This window comes from Lepidothrix coronata, unplaced genomic scaffold (genome assembly GCF_001604755.1).
Source record: "Lepidothrix coronata isolate B3197 unplaced genomic scaffold, Lepidothrix_coronata-1.0 Scaffold0, whole genome shotgun sequence".
Taxonomy (NCBI): Eukaryota; Metazoa; Chordata; class Aves; order Passeriformes; family Pipridae; genus Lepidothrix; species Lepidothrix coronata.
In genome coordinates, this window is record NW_016690180.1 from 1,099,564 (window position 1) to 1,118,957 (window position 19,394).

A 19,394-nucleotide genomic window follows, 5' to 3' on the forward strand; every position below is an offset into this window, starting at 1 on the left:
TCACAGCCCTTGGGCAGCTGCTTGTCTCCACTTGGTGCCCCAGTGACCTGGTAAACTCAGTTTTTGTAGGTCTCAGCTGGGCTCCTGCAGAGATGGGACCAGCTATGTGTGCCCGGGGAGTGTCACTGAAGACTCTCACTTCCTACTGCATTTTGCCTGGTAACCGAGATTTAAACCACGTGCACGCATGGTTCTGGGAAATGTAAGCACACAGGACATGTCTTCACTTTCCTAGCCTGTATATCTGAAAAAATCAGAATGGTTATGGTTAAATTATCAGGCAATTGCTCTGAAGCAGTTGAAGAGCAGTACTTTTTACACAACATGTAGATAGATGAAGAAACTAATTGTCAGGGAATGTTGGAGTGCCTATTTGTGCAAGGTGTGTCCATCAGGATTATTAAATAATCATTCAGATATAACCTCTAGCTCATAAACTCTCCAAAATGCTGATTAGCAGATGCTGGGAGGATTTACCAAGGGCAAATTCACTCTAAACTTGCCTTGGCTCCAATAATCTCATCCAAAATACTTGTCCAAAATCTTAGAGACAGGATACTGGTCCATTCAGGCCAGTGATCTGACGCACATCCCTGTCCTGCTGTTTAGAAAACTACCTTATGTCTGTAATAACTATTCAGCTGGAAACAGCCCAAACCCAAAGAACAATGCCATGGCACTGAGCACATATTTACTCGGTCAGGGAAAGCTATGACAAAAAGAGTTTTGCTCCAAGCAGAGCAGAAATACCTAACAGACTTACTCAAAAGCAGAGTGAGAGTGCAGTTCTGGTGGAAAATATGCTTGGACTTGCCCAAAATTGCTGCCCGATTGTGACAATATTGGAGTTGAGCTCAAACCTCTTGGAGAGCGCTTCCCATCTGACAGTAACTGCACCCCTATTTACGGGAGATGCTTGGTTTAGCAGGATTTTAAATAGAAATGGGGACAGAGAGGAATAATATTTGATATTTTAAAAGTTTATAAAGTATTTTACCATTTTATTTGAAAGCATGAAGGTGAGCAGCTTGGGAACAAGATGGACAGGCTCTGCCATGGATCCTGGAAAGCAGAGATGATAGACGGTGTGGGGCTCCTGGTGGAGAAAGTATCGAGCATGAGTTTCCAGGGCAGTGCTGCAGCAAAAGCAGCTACTGGCATTTTTTGAATGTGTAACAAGGTGTGCAAATTATCAGTTAAAGGACATTACTGACTGGATGAAGGACTCTGAACTTTGTGAAAGGTGCTGCTGCTACAGTAAGGGGCATGTAAAAGATCTTCAAACCAAGATGAGGGCCAGGGACGCTCCTAAGAATAAGATCTTCACCAGCTTGACCTCTGCCAAAAATCCAGAAGACTTGGCCTCAACCAAAGCATATAAATTTTATCATGCATAATTAATTCTGGGCATAAATTGGGCACAATTTTTTACCCAGAAGCATGATTTACCCTTCCAAGAAAGAGGGTCCCCACTCTTTTTGAACTGACACGTAGCATCCAGAAGGGTGACCCAGGCTTTGGCCAAACACAGCTGGTTTGCTGCAAGGAGAGGTGTTTGGGCAAAATGCAACTGACTTGTGAGTTACAGTAGTTCCCACCAGCCTGAGCCCTCTGGACATCAGGGTATGGCCATTGAGGCCCTGCACCCCTGATGCAGGGTTACTCCAGGCAGCAGCACCTGAGCTGGTGTGGGTATATCCTGGAGGTTATCACTGCTAACTGGCTCTGTCTTAATGAGGAGCTTGGGGGGTTGCTTAGCACAGGCTAAGGTATTATACCATGAGAGCTGTTGTAGCTCTAAGGGACAAACAATGTTCTTTTCTCAAGGTCAACCAAAGCCATTGGAAAAAGCAGCAGAGGTGCTGGGTAGAATGTCTGTCCCCAGACCCCATGACAGCACTTCTCCAGAAACCCTCAAGCACACTTTCCTCCATCCTTGGTCTCCAGTAGAGTTCAGATCCATTTCTGGGCTTTGGAGCACAATCCTGTACCTGATGGCTTTTGTCCCTTCCACTAGGGACAACTGGCTTGGGGCAGGCAGCTTGCTTTTCCTCATGTTGCTCTTTAAAACTGAAGCCTATCTTTGTAACAACTTCTTTCAAGTCAGCACATGAAGAAACATCCAAAGGATGACCAAAATAACCCAGGCAGCTGTGCCCCTACTGAGGCCAGGCTTTCCTTTGTAAGGCAGTCAAGTGCCCTGGCATTGCATGTCATTTAGCACAGAAAAAAAAAAAAGCCTCCTGTTTAGAGGGTGCCAGCCACTACTGCTGACGGACAGCATGAATCTGGCCCTGGGTACCAGCTCCCAGTGTGGCACTGGGGATATTTGTGCTTCTGCCAAGGGAAGGGAAGTCAGTGCACATCCTGTTGGCTTCATCTGAAGTGACCCAGCTGGGATGTTGTTTCAGCTTGGCTGGACTGTGGTGTTTCTGTGCACAGAGAGTGAGAGGGATAATAATCCTAATAAAGCAGTCATGGGTACTACTGTCCTGCACCTGAATGCTCTCCGTCCCCTGGAGCAGTAAGAAGCTGCTAACACAAGAAGATGGTGTTGGTTAATTAAAGCAGCTAAATAAAAGTCTTATCATCCTGACTCACTGGGATGGATGTTCCTTCAGCTAATTCCCTTTTTTTCCCTTCATCAAGGCTAAGTTACCTCAAATTAGCATTTGCTGCAGACAGTCAGAGTGGATCAGTGGGGTGGGATAACTTGTTCCTGCAGCTAAGCCTGCAGTGAACTTGATTTAGTATCGTCTGTCTGCTTTCAAAGACCTTATTCAGATGGAAACTGAAGAGATTTAAGTAAAACTATTTAGAGCCCAGTTAACCAGATTTCCATGAATAAATGTGGACTTGCTGTAAAGGTAATTCCGTTCTATCTATCATTCTGCTCCGGTTTTGCTTCTCTTCCATCCCATCTTGAACCTGACAGTGTAAAACCATAAAAAGAACGGGCTCTGGTGAGGACAACTTCAGCAGAGGTGGCCGCTCTGCTGTGCAAAGGAAGCCCCAGCTCACATTTACCAGTTGCTATGCCAGCGGGGAGCACCACACTGACACTCTCCAGCTGCAACACGAGCTGGCTGGGATGTTTGGGTGCCTCCCAGTCCCCAGAGGAGGATGTGCTCAGCCTGGAATTGGGCATGTGGGTGCCCAGGCAGATCCCCCAGGAGGACTGAGGGGCTGGGCATAGCAGAGTGGGTCATTGATCTCTAGGTAACTGATCCTAAACTGATATCTTGGGATTTTTTTTCTGGAAGTTTGCACTGACATTTTATTCATAGAATCATTTACTCCTCGTTCAGCAAGTCCAACCATTAACCTAACCCTGCCAAGTCCACCACTAAACCATGTCCCTAAGTGCCACATCTACATACAACTAATTTTAGAAGAGCCTAGAGGGGAAGCCATGTGAGGAGTTGCTGAGGTCACTTAGTCTGTTCAGCCTGGAGAAAAAGAGGCTGAGGGGAGACCTCATCATGGTCTACAACTTCCTCGTGAAGGAAAGCGAAGGGGCAGGCCCTGCTCTCTTCTATTGGTGATCAGTGGCAGGACCAAAGGGAACAGCATGAAGCTGAATCAGGGAGGCTTAGGTTAGACATTAGGAAAAGCTTCTTCATGCAGAGGGTGGCTGGGCACTGGGACAGGCTCCCCAGAAAAGTGGTCACAGCACCAAACCTGAGAGAGTTCAAGAAGCATTTGGACAATGCTCTAAGGCACATGGTGTGACTCCTGGAGCTGTCCTGTGCAGGACCAGGAGTTGGATGATCCTTTTGGATCCCTTCCAACTCAGGATACTCTATGATTCTATATAATTAATTTTAGATTCATTTTAGAGGAGCCCCTTTGAAATGCTCATGAAGAGGTCTTCTATCAGCTTTGCTCATGCTCATCATTTACATTTTCCCCATAAATTTTCCTCTACCAACTAAATATAAAATGCTCATAAAGTCTCTCTGTAGTACCACAAAACTTGGGTCTCCAAACAGCAGCCACCGGAGTAGCAATATTCTCCTAAAATGCACTGTAAGGCCTTCCAGCAAAATAGGAATTACCTTGTTTTCCCCAGTAAAGTACGGCAAATGCAAAAGGAAGCTGCAAAAAGTGCAAATACAAGGATGAGTCACACTACATGTGCTGGGACAGTGGAAACCTTCAGAGAAGCAGCTTTTAGGGAAAGGCACCTTGAACAGCAGGTGTCTGCAGGACCCTCTGCCCTCATGCTGGTGGTGATGTGGCTGTGCAGAGTGGGGTACCACACCACAGAACCCCATGGGTAGGTGCAGCACCCACCAAGGCACATGGGCAGTGCAGGTGGGTGGGTGGGTGGGTGCGTGCAAACCCTGCCTCAAATGGTTCTTCACACATCATGTCAGGAGGAGCAAGGCAGTGTTTTGAGGAAGGGGAAAGCCCCACGCTGCTGACTCAGGGTTGCTTCATTCTGTGTTTTATGTAATCCATGTGAATTGGTTTATCCTGTTCCATTGCATGGCTGTCCGCTGGAGGCAAAAAGGCTCCAAACCCATATTTTGGGTCCAAACCCAAAATATAGCCTCATACTACTATGAAGAAAATCAACTCTACCCCAACCAAAACCAGCACATTCTCCACTCCTTATTCCACACCATCTGTGTCATGCATAGGTCACACTATCCAATACATCCTCATTAACCACAGCGCCCCTTCCCAATACACATATATCATTCCCTTAGTCTATGGACCACCCCTGCAAAATGTCCATAAAATGGCCATAAAACGTCCACAAAATATCCATCAAGTTCATTTAGTCCAAGGCTTTGGCCCCAGCACACTGCCCAAAGGTGGTACAGCATCCAGGTGTTCCCTAAAGATGCCCAGAGCACTGATGGAGGCTACTTATGAGAAGGTGAAAGCACCAAGCCAACTGGAGAAAATTAGAAGGTGAGGTGCTGGGGGTTGGCAGGGCCCTACAAACTGGTGGGGGAGAGGGCAGGAAGGCATCCAGGAAAGGTATAAAGGAGGACCAGACTGAAAGGGGTATGAAGCAGGCTCCAGCTGCAGGAGTCACACAGTGCACATGTGAAGTGGTTAAAACCTGGCCAAAGAAACCAAAGCTGTGAGGGGAAGACGAATGGAAAGCAAGAAGGCAGAAGGAGCTGGGGCTGAGCTGCAGCAGCCCCGCAGATGCCCAGGTGGCCAAACAAGCATACAAATGCCATGACCACCTGGAAATTCGGCACAGCCTGCCCAGGCACTGAGACTGACCCCACCACCACAGGCACTAAAAGAGGTTTTAACAGCCATCAGCTCTTGGGGGCTTGCACCAGAAACAAACCTGCACCCCTATTTATGTGCCTGTATTTTCTTTCCCTCAATGTTACAGTGACTTGTGTGACATTATATTTTTTTCTAAATTCTTAAAAAAAAAAAAAAGCAAACAAAAAAACAAAACCAACCAACCAAACAAACCCAAAAACCAAAACAAAAACCCAAAAACCAAAACCAAAAACAAGCAAACAAACAAAAAACTCACAAAAACCCAACCAACCAACCAAAAAAACCAAAACCCGAGAGTAAAAATACTACCAAAACTGAAACTTGACAATATTGACTGTGAGGGATAACATCTTTAATGGGCACATAGCACTTGCACGGCTTCCTGCTGCTCCCCCATGTTTCAGGGTAGAAACTGTGAGGGGTTAATAATGCAGCACCCTGGCATATTCCTGTCCTGCTGCCTGGGTTTGGACACTTAAAAGTTTACCTTCTCCTAAGAAACAGTCTGGAAAAACATATGCAAAGGCAGTAAGCTTAAAGGGCAGGATGAGGTGTATAAATCAGCTGAGAAACTGCACATCAAATGAGCGGAGGGAATGAAGGCAGTATCACAGCAGGCACTGTCAAGTATTCTCCTGAGAAGAGCTGCAGCATGGGGGTCTGAAAGAGGTGGTCCTTACAATATTAAAATAAAAACAGCAACTTGAATTCCTCTCCACTGTCTCTACACCAACATTAGCCTGTATAAAACAAGGATCCATTTCCAGTGACATTTCACCTCCTGACACCAGTCCAAAATTAGCTCTGAACACAAATTCACCAAGGAGGCTGGGCGGTGCTTGGAGTCACAGCAGTGGGAAGCTTGGTAGCACACTCCTTAGCTGCTGCTGAATTATTTAGTCCACGGGCATGAAACTGAGAACAGAACTAGCCCAAAGGAGCTATCTATCATCAGCTACTCATCAAAAAGTAACACGCTGAACTTGCACAGGGCTTCTTATGCCTTTGCTGATTTATTTAAAGCCACCACACACAGAGAAAAGCTCATTTCAGGAGCTGTAACGTCCTGTAGCTGGATTTTGTGCATCCCAAGCATTACTGCAACTGCCTTTTCTTCCTCAGAAAGCCTGGGGTCCTGGGCAAAGCACCGTCTGTGGTCCCCATGGTTTCCTTCCTCCCTACTACTATTTTCATTATTGTTGACAGAAACATCGTGCACCTGCTGTTGTTACTGCAGAGGTGGAAACCCCCCTCCAAGCACTTGCTGGAAAGGTCATTGGGCTATTTCTTCTCCTGTTGCATCAGCAGGGAGACAGTGCAGCCTCTCCTGCCTGAGAAACACTTGCAAGCATGCCAGCAATCTGCACCACCGGCCGCTTCTAATAATCCAATCAGCAAAAGTAATTAACAGACACTGCAAACGTAGCTGATGTAAGGTAGCAGGGATGAAGCTAACCTGGCCTGCCACCTGCACTATCAGCTGGGATGATGCCATAAGGGGCACAGGGGTAGGGAGTGTTTCCCTCCAGGCATCTAAGGATGGGAGACAGAGATCCTGGCCCCTGGCCCTTGTCCACACCTTTCCAAGGCCACCATTGTACAGCTCCATGCCATGGACACCTCCTGGCTCCCCTGCCAGGTGTCTGACCCACGCTAGTGACAGGAAGGGAGAGGCTGGAGCAGAGGGAATGTGGCAGTGCCTGTTCTACCAGCTTGGGGGAAGCCCCAGCTGTAAGCTGCGTGGGAGAGAAATAAAAGAGAAAGAGACATGTCTTGGGTGAGAGGGGAATGATGTAAAGGTCCAACTGGTTTCTCCTGGCCCAGGCAGAAACCCTGCAGCAAAGCTGGTGACTCCACAGAGCCCAAGAAGAGCCAAAGCATGGACTAGCACGGACAGTTTTCACACTAACTACAGACATCTTTCTCCCTTTTAATCCACTGCAGAGTGAATGTGTTTTGCAGTCCTGTGGCAAAGAAACATGCAGGTTACATACAACTACTGCCTCCCAGGAACCTCCAATAAAGGTGCAAGTACAGCAAGATGTAAACCACGCTTCACCACCTGCCTGGATGCTAATGCATCAGGCAAGGGAGGGATCGAAGCAGCCAGGTGGTCACATGCAAACAGGAACCAAGGTCATCACTAACTGCTGGGGGGGAAAAAAAAAAAGGGCTTGGTCCTGGGGAATTTTGAGCTGACTCAACTAGTGTCATTTTGAATGGGATTTGAATATCTTTGTGTGTGAGGATATTGCCAGGCTCCAGGAGGATGTCAGGAGTGGCAGATGCAGACACCAGCAGGAACCTGGGTTGTAACATTATGTGACTCATAAACACACCTGGATAAATTTATGCTTGGAAACATTACCTAATTTTTTCATGTTTCCCTCATGAGAGGAAAGCTCTCACTACAGCCTTGCTAAGGAAGAGGCTGTTAACCCTTCACTAGAAAGTTCATAAGGAGACTAGGTGGTGAGAGAGAGGGAGGCTGTGTGAGTGTCCTAACCAAGAGGGGAGCTTCAGCAATATCCCTCACCCCAGAAAACACCTCTGAACACAGCCCAGATCCCAAGCAAATCTGTCTTCTCCAGTTCTTCTACTCCAGTGATGACTTTTCTCCAACCTGAGCCCGTTGAACAGCCCTTTCGAGAGGATCAGATACCAGAGACCTTTATATCACAGCTCCTTGTTAGCTGAGCTCCCCAAAGGGGACTGCTTGAGCTCCAGAGCATGGGCAGCGCCTTAGTCACCCACTATGTGGGTGCTGCACAGGGAGAGCATGACCCTTACCTCCCTTCCAGCCTCCTATCAGGGAGATTCCTGCAGGCTTATCTGCTGACCACATCACAGACTTGCACAAGATTAACTTGATATTGCTTGTAGTGCTAACAGAGAGGCACCTGGTTTCAGAACCAAATTTGCAGTTACGCTATTAAAGGCTGAATGTTTCCTTATGACTTTGCACCGTTTTGCAAGCACAGGTAAGAAATGCAACTGAATATTAAATTTCAGAATAAATGCCTGATATCGTAGCCCGAAGAAATCCCCCACTGCATTACATCACCCCAAGGTTGGCCAACTGCATTTGGTCTGAGCAAGTTGCAGAGGCATCACTGCCTTTGCAAGGTGAATACTCTCTTTGATGGACCAGTGTTATGGATACATACTGTAACTCCCATGCTTGGATACCTCTTCTAAGAGCTTCAAACACAGAAGCCCTAGGAAGAGGGGAATTTACTGAGCATGCACACTGTTCCCAGAGGTATGTGTGCGTGTGTGTCTCCTACTGCACAGCCACTGGAGCAGGGTGGGGGTTGGTGGTTTTGTAGCTCAGTGACCGTCCTGGAAGGATCAAAGGAAGAGCGAGCCAAGTTGCCTGGCCATCTGCATGTCAGTGTTGACTCTTGCATGGAATGACCAGAGGTGAGATGTGGCCATGTAACTTGCTTCAGCTACATAAAGGTTAACTCACAGGTTAAGCTGGAGGTGCCTGCCTTTCCCTCCTGAGTACTCCAAAATTTCAGATGGATGATGCTAAGAGTAGCAAATTCTTCTCCTGGCAAGGGGCAGCTTACTTTGCAGACAAGCATTATATGCCTAGAAACACTCAGGCAGCCCTTGGGCAACCATTTTCTCACCCTAGTGACCAGCTGCGCTTGCTGAAGGCAAGTCAGGCAGGACACACAGAAAAGGCAGCTAAGTCCCAACACTCCTCTTCAGCAGCCCTGTTGGGGGTCAGGCTCCTGAGTGAACCTTTGGAACTGAAAGAGTATAAGTGTTTCACCATAAAAGGCAAATGTGTTCCCTCTCTTACTTGGACATACAGGACTGAGGTCAGGGAGCATTTGTGCAAGGCCAGACAATAAGAGGGGCTTTGCAGGATGGCACAAGGCCTCTGCGATGCTTCCTCAGTGCCATGGCAAGGGGCAGGAAGGTCAAACTGCTGTTACAGACAAAAGCCCTCTGTCTCTTGCAGTATGTAATGCATAAGACACAGTCGCTTGCCTGAAGGCCTTCAAAGACATGCCCACATTTAACATCTCAAATCTGAACATCTCAAATCTGGGTGAGGAGAGAGAAGGCCATCGTGGAGGTAAAAAGCAGCCCTGCTTTCAGAAAAGCAGAAGCCTGGAGTCAGTTCTGTTTACTTCAGAAGATGTTTTATAGTCCCCACACAATCCTACCTCTGGGCTTTCCCTCGGCCTAAACCCCTAACGTTAAACCCAGGCTGCGCCAGAGGCAAGAGCCTCTCTCTGTCTACAGACTAAATAATCCTCAGAGGATGAGATGAGCGCCAGCACTTCGTTTACATTGCATGATGCTTTCCAGCTCCACATGACTAAGCTTCTCTTTCCTTCAGCCCCGATCCTTGCCCTAGGCTCAGCCTCATCCACAGCACTGCAGTCCTTCTTTTCCAAAACCAAGCCTTCCCAAGAGCCCTCCATTTGATTTGACAGTCTCCTCCCAGCCCCAGCACAAATGCAGCTTTGGGCTTTCTCTTCTACCTAACCGAACTCTTCCTTCCCCACAATAAAAATTGGCAGATGACAACTTTTCTCACCCTGGGTCTCCCTGGACAGCCATTTTCCAGCCACTCTCCATGTGCAGCTCTTAGTTGCAGGGCAGGGAATTTGCCATGAAAAGAAAGGCTAGAAGAAAGGGGTTCACGAGGGCTAGAGAAGAATTTCCTTGTAAATATTCAAGACTTGGTTTGACAGGGCCCTGGACAACTTACTCTAAGATCATGCTTTTGACAGAAAGTTGGACCCAAAGTGTCCCAGGGGACTCTTCCAGTCCCAGCTTGCCTGTGATCCTGTGAGGTCCCTCCCTAACAAGAGCCCACCATCTTAAAAGGGTCTAGGTGATGCTACAGAACAACTTCCAAACTTTAGCTGGAAAAATTTACAAAAACCAAAGAAGACAATGTTAAGAAAATATATAAATAATCCCAAGTGAGTTTCAAAACCAAGAAACAGAAACCTGCCATGAACGTCATAACCCTGCTGGAAAAGGATTAAGGATGCCAGAGACTCATTGTAACCCCTCCAAACACACATGTAGCAGACACTACCTCCTTGAGGCAGACCAAATCTTATGGCCTCTGGACCCAGAGAGACACTGGAAAGGTAAATGCACAACCAAATGAAAGGGACAGAGACTACAAAGTTTACATACGACAATTTTAACCATTACGATTTTTCAGCCCCACTCCAAACACTGTTTGGGCATTTCTCTTTCTCCCAACTCTAACAAAAGCTTGCCTTCCCAGGCCACTGGGCAGTGGGTTGGCAAGACAAAATTGCGAGTTTCACATGGACTTGTGATGAAATTTGGAATTGCAGCATCAGGTGAAGAACACAGCAAAATTCTATTGTTTACTTTCCTTTTGCAACAGCCAGCTAGCACATCTCCCTGTGATACAGCCATTTTTGTGCATCTCACTGCTCATCAGCCCAATATACACCACCCTCAGCTCACCTCTCTACTGGGTTGGCATAAGAATGGTAATCACAGCTGAAGGGCACTCTGTGTCCACGTATTTTACATGCCTGAATCAACCTGTGTCACTTCCAACAGCTTAAAAAACTGCAAGAGGGTGAGCGCTCTCAACTTTTGCCTGAGCCAGTGACAGCTTAAAGTGCATAGCACTTCACAAAGTCTATGGCACAGCCTGTCCACCACCATCATGCAACCCCACAAGCCATTGTGCACCCTTAGATACTCTACAACTTCCCAGGTATCAGAACTTGCCATCAAGTAGTAATGTTGAAAGCCTTGGGCAATGCTTATTTGACTTCTGATTCATTCCACTAATAAGGAGCTATTGCTTGAAACTGCAAAAAGAGATTTTTCTGGGCAAGGAAACTGCAAGCAAGCCACATGGAAATCTATGAAGAATGAGGGAAGTACAAATGAAACTTTGCTGGGTGGGGGATGAACTTTCACAAGATCCCTTCCATGAGGTGACTTGCTCAAAGCCCAATCACGGAGTAACAGCTGAAGAGGAGCCCCAACTCCCAACCTCTTACATCTGAGGCCAAACTCAAGTAGGTCACCTTTAAATTCTAGTTCCTCTTTCCACCTCAAGCTGCTTCAAGCACAGTACTTCCCATCTTCTTGGATGGGTGCTCCAGAAATTGTAAAGGTGGCTTACACTAATTGTTCACTCTGAGATGCCACATTTACCTATCAAACCCATGCCATCTAGGGCTGTGGAAAGATTAAAAATGAGAGACAAACTAGGATTATTAAAAATTTAACTATATACCATATTTATTATCAATCCACAGGATAATCTGATTGCTACATGAGCTCATAAAAGCTATTTCACCTTTACAAAATTAAAAAAAAATGTGCCACAAGAATGTAATAACTGCTGATAACCAAGGACTGAATCTTAAAATTATAAATTTGCTGTAGAAAAGATTAAAAAAAATTATATTCACTTTAGAATTTTACTTTGAATAAAATATTCCCCTGTATAAAAAATAAAAAAGCTTGCTCTGGTTAGAATTAGAGTATTTTTCTTCTTTTTTTTAAATCTGGGAATTTGCATAATATCTCTGTAATAGGTTTCTTTTTTTTTTCTATTGTACCACACGGCATTCAAGCATAGCAGATTAGAAACAAACATGAGAAAAGCATTCTCAGAACATATGAAATCCACATGGAAAGTTTTAACTTCCTTTCCTCTATTCTTTAAAGACACTTTAGCAAGAATAGCTTGGAAAAGAATACAGGTGGGGAGGGACCTTCAATGTGCCATTAAGTAGAGCAAGGTAATAAAAGGCCTTTTGTAAGTGCTTTCTTAATAAGGTGCAGAAGCAGACTGCAACGTTGCTAGTACTGCACTATGTACAATATTCACAATAGATTTTTCTTTATTTAAAAATATTCCAGCTAGTTCACATTTTCTCTTCCATTCTGAGGCTTTCAGTTCCATCACAGCCTTGACAGCAAGAAGCGCAGCAGCACCACTTCCCTTGTGGTTGGTTGGTCCTCTTATGAAACACTGGAACCTGTGAGTGGGCCAAAGTTCTTGGGTTGTTTTTCTATGTAGCAACCTTGGAAATCTGTCTGGGTTCAGGTGTACATACTGATGGCTGGAGTCCTGAGTTAAAAACACTCTGGCACTGGAGTCGGACACAGCAATGTTTTATATTGCCAAGGCTTTACCTTAGGTTTGTCTTGTGTGCGTCAAGGGATGAACCTCTCTTAGAGAAACGTAAAATACAAAACCAAACAAAACAAAGCTAAAAAACCACACTGTCAAAGGCTTAGCAGCTCTTGACTCTCGACTGGGCAATATCTGACGTTTTCTTGATGACGCTGGCCCGTGTTTCACGGTCTGGCTGGTTGCTGCTTGTGGAGGCTGTGGACACTACTTGTGGCAGAGGGATGTCTGGGAAAGGGGGCCAGGAGCTGTTGTAAGGCAGTGGGCAGCTTTCATCTTTGATGGTGACTTGGAGGTCAGGCTTGTTGGCTACAAAAGTTGCCATGCTGGGAAGCATATGAGAAGTGTTCCTCATTCCTAGATTGCTGAGATACTGTTTGCCTTCAATGTTTTTCTTCTGCCAATGAAGTCGTCCCTAGAAAAGAAGAGAACACAACTTTGTGAAGTACACCAGGTAACAAGATGAAGACAGAAACATTCACAAATTGCACAGGAATTACCCCATCTCTAAGAGCCTGAGCCTGTAGCCACTGGATTAGAATGTTTCTGCACTCAGCCACTTCTCCCCTTCTGAAGTCATGTCCTTAAACCTTGCTGGTTTTCCAGCATTCAAGAGGCTCTACCTGTTCTTCTGAATGCAAAATAAAGGCCTTATTCCCAGTGTGCCAGAGACAAAAATGGACACAGATGACCAAACATTCAGAACTCCAAAGGGAAGTGTCTCCTCTGTTACCAGAGAGAGCATCCTCCTGCCAAGAGGACAAACAACACTACCCAAACTATCAATACAGGTGAGGCTGCTAGGAAAATCACCGTCACTTGATGGTGCATCCCTCATCACAGGGAAGAGGTTCGTCAGGGAAAGATAAGCATCCAGTCCTTTTCCCACCACAGACAGAACATGCAATGGCAGGTTTAGGGAGCCACTACTGGCAATCTACATATGGGTTCCACTCCAACCAAGGCACAAAAGACAAAACCTAGTGGGTTAGCCATGTCGTTACACAGCTGTGCAACCTGTGGTTCTCCACCAAGGAGGATTCAGAGGGCTTTCGGAAGGGCACAGCAGGAGACAGATTTGCAAAAGGCCTTCTGCAAGAATGCAGCTGGAGCACAAGGTATCTAAGGGCTCCCAGTGAGCTTCCCTTGGCCTCCAAGTACTCATGGAGATCATCAGGTCTGGTTGCTTGACAACAGCCCCAAAATAAGAGGTAAGTGGTGGGTTTGTATATGTGCAGCTCAGGAAATGCTCGTGGGGTGGTTATTTTCCCCATGGATTCCTTTCACCCAGCAATACCCAGCTGACTGCTCAGGAAAGCTTTCTGCCATGCATACCTCAAACGTTCAAGTTGCATTTGTAAGCACTTCCTCCAATTGTATGAGTTCAGGTGCCATTTAAGGAGAACAAAGTGAGCATGCTTTCAACCAAGATAAAATACTCACTACCTAGCAACGTCAATGCATCATATTAACAAACTAGCCGGAACTGTTTATGGCTCTGCAGAACATGTTATTATGCAAATTAATCTCCTTGTAGTTTGGACAGATGAGGAGGAATGAACTTGTAGCGAATTTAATTCTGTGACAATCATCCAAATGTCTGTCTCCCTTGAACCTTCCTGGTTGCTTTTCTCCCCCAAATATTGTTAAAATGAATATTCCACTGGTAGACAGTTGCAAACGGAGAAAGGGAAGAATACTCAATGACACTGATCTTGAGACCTTACTCCAAAGTGCTAAAGATGTAGAAATAGCTTACCTCTGCATTTTCTTCGTCGCTTGGAACACTGTCAGTTGTTTCACTTTCTGTCAAACAAAACAGAAACAAAAACAAAACTCATGCTATTCCATCTGCAGTAACAAATTCCAGCTCAAGAGGCCTGATCTACTTCCAGTTAGTGGCACCAAACAGAGTCAAGCCAAACAATCAAAAAACAACAGAGAAGTATGAAGCCTCTGCTGCAGCAATAGCAACCCAAGGGCTAGCTGCACTGAACAACTGGGGGTTATCATAGTTAACATGACTATATCCTGTAAAAGGCACCAAGAGAAAGAGAAGAAGCAGATTTGTGCTTTTTGCGCAGAGCCTCCAGCAAGCCCCCTCTCCCTTGACCTCTCTTGGCAGCTCCGGACAAGGGCACGAGTAAAGTTCTGTCCAAATCCTTATTTTTACATCCCTGCAAAATCAGTAACAACTCCACCCCAGAGGAGATAAGTGTATTTTTGTTTCATGAACTGTTATCTCAGCCTGCCATCTCAAAGGCTCGTTGTGACTTTTGGGGCTGGATTACTGTTGGCATACTCTGGTATACTTGGTATAGTTTTGCTTTTGCCACTAGTGCCCAGCCTCCCCCAGCCTATTTCTCAACCCTTCACCCACTACTTGAGCAAGTAGCAATATTACAGTCTCCAACTCCATCACGTCCCCACACTGCACATGGCCTCCCTCACCCTTATCACTTCAACCAGAGCACAAATACAGGGGAACAGCTGCAGTGGGACAGCCATCCGCCTGCAGCTGCATCCCTCCCCTGCAGAAGAGCCTGAAACACAGGAATTTTTACTATATTTTCAAGCCTACATGTGTCTGAATACAGGTGTCCTACTGTGTGAGGGTCAGGCTCCTGGTCCATGGGCTGGCTGAGACTGCCATGCCTCAGACACATCTTAGACAGGGCACAAACCCCTCTTTTCAGCACTGGTCTGCAGCGATGGCTGTTGCCTTCAGCACAGCCACCTGCTGCCCAGATCCTCACGCAGAAAAGCAGAGGCTGGATTGCAGGTTCCCTTCAGCTCACAGGGTTTTGAACCCCTGTGTCCTGTTTTCTGGGAGGATAATCTTAGGCATCTATCGGGCTCCCAATGGCATTTGGAAGAGGTCTTTCCCCAACCCCTCCAGCAGGGCTCATCCACAAGGAACACAGAAATCACACGACTGAAGGAATGATGTGATTGAGTTACCATAGCAGGCAAGAGAGCTCTCAAGCCCCAGCTTCCATCCTCAGCTCTGTGTTATGCATTTTAGCCTATGCAGACTGCTTTGCACAGCCCCTGTGATCCTGCCTTCCCAGGGAGCATCCTCATGCTCTGCACGGGACATAACATGAGTGCTAAGAGTGCACAGATCATGCCTTGTGGATTGTGCCCCTGCACATCTTCGGAGAGACTGACAGTACCTTGCCCTTCTCTCAAGGCTTGGCTAAGCATTAGGTTTAGGCAAAGGGCTGTAAACCAGCAGGCTGAATCACTCTTTCAGATCCCAGGATCTAAACTGCACTTAAAGTCCTTCTGAAGCAAGAAAGCAGGCAGCCCAGGTACTCCAGACTCCTACTTCTGAAGCCAGCACCTCTCCTATGCCAGTCTCCATTACAGTGTGCAGTAAGCAGAGGAACAGTTCAAACTAACTGCGATGCCCTCTGAAGTCAATGTTCTGCAGAGCTTCTGATTCACCAGCCCAGGCAGAGAAAGATGTGCTAACATGATTAAGCTGGGTAATTAAGCCCTACTGGGGAAAGGAGAGACAAAAATTAATCTGTGCAAAGGTGAAATGGCCCTGAAGATAGAATCAATAGGAGGAATCCACAGAGAGACAAGAAACAGATATTCCCTGACATGAAGAAACATGTCGCAACAAAAACAGAGTGAAGCAGCTGAAAAGGAATCCATCCTTGGTGTTTATGCATAACAAAATGCTGAGCAAGAGATAGCACTATAGTTACCAAAGCCAGGGAAGCTGACCACTCAGGTATGGGAAGTTAGAGGGTTATTTCAATCAAGAATGTTATTTGAATCAGTGTCAAACATAACAGGAGTTTGACAACAGCCTCAGTACTAAAAAACAATGGATTTCATAGACATTGGTGTAAATACGAGAAGACTCACATGGGCCGCTCACATCATTTGCCTGAGAAACCTCAGAAAGCAGCCAGAGGTGTTTTTGAAATAAAACAGATTTATGCAGGAGAGCTGATACCTCAGGCTACTTTTTTTGATTGTTGTTTCAAAAGAGCTAATCTAATTGTTCCTGAACAGCTGTTATGGTCATACTCTTTCCTGCCATTCAGCAGTAGCACCTGACAGAGCAAACCCACAAGCAGAGGGCCAGGGTTCCTGTGGTTCTCCTGTACAGGTTCTCCTTGCTCCTGTGTGGAGCAAGACAAAGACAGAAATAGTCACAAGAGTGTCCTAGAAGTTTAAGGGTTCTAATCCACAGACCCCTGTCCTCACGAGCAAATGCATGCTTTAAAAAAAAAAAGCAGTTCATAGAACGATCTGGGCTGGTAGGGACCTCAGGAGGTCTATAGCCCAACCTCTTGCTCAAAGTAAGGCCAGCTATAGGACTAGATCAGGTTGTTTGGGGCCTTATCTGTTTGGGTCTTGAAAACCTCTGAAGATGGAGGGAGCACAATCTTTCTGAGTATCCTGCTCCACTCCTGACTATCCTTGGGATGAAAAAGGTAACGTTTTTTCTTATCTCCAGCTGGACCAAGTTTTCCTGTTTCAGTCTGTGCCTGCTGTTTCTTATCCTCCCACTATACATTGCTGTGAAGAGCTGGGTTCCACCTTGCCGGTAACATCCCTGCAGGTAAGGGCAGCTGCTATGAGGTCCTGAAAACCATCTCTTCTCCAGGCTGAACAAGCTCCAGTCCCTCAATATCTCCTCACAGAATGAGTGCTTCAGCCCTTAATCACCCTGATTAGCCCTCCTCTGCACTCGCTCCTGTTTGTTTGTAACTTCCCTGGACTGAGGAGCTCAAGACTGGATGCAGTTCTCCAGAAGTAGTGTAATTAGCGCTTAGCAGAGGAGGCTAATCACTTCCCTAGATCTACTGGCCATGCTCCTGAAAACTGATGGCCTTCTCTGTGGCTGAGATGCTTTGCTGTCTCACGTTCCTCTCATTGCCTTCCCCCCCTTTCTACAGAGCTGCTTCCCATTCCACCAGCCCCAGCCTCTATCATTACGAAGTGCTCTTCCCATGCACAGGACTGAATTTGATAAGGTTTTGCTGAATTTCATAAGATTTTTGCTGACCCATTCCTGAAATCTCTCCAGGACTCAAGATGATGCTTCTACCCTCAAGCATATCAACTGGTGTCCCCTATTTGGTGTCATCTGTAAAGTTCCAGTGTGTACTCCAAGTTATCTTCTGCTCATTGATATATCAAATGAGACTTCTCCCAGGACAGACCCTTGCAGTACTCCACTTCTTACTGGCCTCTAGTTAGAGTAACCAGGATTGAGGGTGCCTTGAGATGCATTCAAAAGCATGACAGTGGCATGAAATTCTCTGTTATCTCAGTTTTGGGCTTAGCAGGTCCTGGTATAAGTTAGGACAGCTGAAGGGCACCAAGATACTAAGACAATGTAAGCAGAAGCACTTCAGTCATCCTTCATTTTCCTTATGCAGGCTGGCTGCAATGACTTTAGGGTAACTAGGTCATGATTTGCTCATGTCAGGGTGGTCACCAGACCACCCCTCTTTATCGTTCCAGTCCAAGAAGCCACCATGACTTCTAGACCAAGAGAGTGACTTTTGTTTGCATTCCAAGAACTTAGATCCTGTAGCTGAGGTTAAAAGAAAGCATTATTGTCATGTTCATATATATGGAAAAGTTTTCCAGGAAACGTTTGGAAAGAAGAGAAATGTTTTGAAAGCCCTTGTCTCCCTGCTGCTAATAAATTAAAGCACCCTCATAACCCCCTGCCTTAGGCTTTACAAAGACCTTCTAAATTATTTGGTCATTGCAGACTAAACACATTGAGAAGCATAAGCGTTTATCAACATGTGAGACTAATATTGGAGACTTTTCAAAAGAACATCATACAATTCACTGAGGCCCCGAAATAAAAATTACTAAATATATGCTTTCTAAAACTATTTCTGGAAGTAATTTCAGCCTAGTGAGACAAAGACAAAACCATGTGTAAAATAATAAAATGCATGGAGAATAATTAGTACTTAAGTTTGCTTTAAAAGATGACATTTGTGTTTCTACCCAGTCTTCTGAAGCTCACAAGTTAGCATCATGTTAAAAAAGAAAGGACAGGTTAGATCTTAAACTTTTCCTACTTTCAAATATGGCTTTGTCCTGCTTCCTACATAAATAAGGCTTATATGATTGTGGGGACTCTATACAGCACGTCCATATATGCATTTGTGTCCGTTCTCCCCTAATAACTTCTGAACACGCTGTCAGACTTAGATAAGGGATAAACGAATGCCAAAGACTCTTAACTTCCTACCAGTTATATGAAAATAAGGTGCCAGATGAAAAGAGAAACCATTAGCACCCTGATTGGGGGTGGGGGCAAGCTTGTTATCTCACCCCTTTCTGAGGTATCAGAGAATCCAGATGAGAGGCAGACGTTGGAAACCAGACGTCCACAGCTCTGCTGCTTGCAAGATCACTTGTTATCAGTGAACATGGCTGTTCCAGTCTGCAGCAAGACTGAACCACTCCCCCAGGGCCCTCAGCTCCACATCTGCATATATACCATTAATGCGGTGCCCTTAGCGCTCTGCACACTGTGCTAGACACAGAGTAAACACACAGCATAGAAGACCTGTAATCTTTAGTAAGTCAGGGGGCAAGGGGAACTTGCTATATTTACAGCACATCATTTGTACCACTGAAAATCCCACTCTAATAAAAGTTGAAGAGACCTCTCTGCAGTATATCTAAAAAGATTTTTTTTCCATTAGTCACAGGCTAAAATCTGCAGCTTACATTTCCAGTCTCAGATCTGCCAAGTTGTTTCCCAAGGTAAAATGAGTAGAGGACTGTGAGCTTTTGAGTTTCATTAACAATTCAGAAGGAAGATGAATAGGCATCTCTAGGTCTTTGTCAGCTACCCTGGAAGAGCCCCCTTTCCCCCAGTGTCTTCCAAACATTTCCAAAAGAGCAGTGTAAAGAAATGCCAGGATGCTTACCTGCATAGGATGAGACAGGGGAGATCTGT

The 19,394-nt window shown here is 45.8% G+C and overlaps 1 protein-coding gene across 1 annotated transcript in view; it reads right to left on the reverse strand.

The window, feature by feature from the left end:
* Positions 1-11,504: 11,504 nt before the first annotated feature.
* Positions 11,505-19,394, reverse strand: part of IRF2 (interferon regulatory factor 2) — a 41,243-nt gene continuing 33,353 nt past the window's right edge. The window contains 3 exon segments of the mRNA XM_017804748.1: positions 11,505-12,848; positions 14,193-14,239; positions 19,366-19,390. Coding sequence (XP_017660237.1) covers positions 12,537-12,848; positions 14,193-14,239; positions 19,366-19,390 — 384 coding nt within the window. The 3' untranslated portion in view covers positions 11,505-12,536.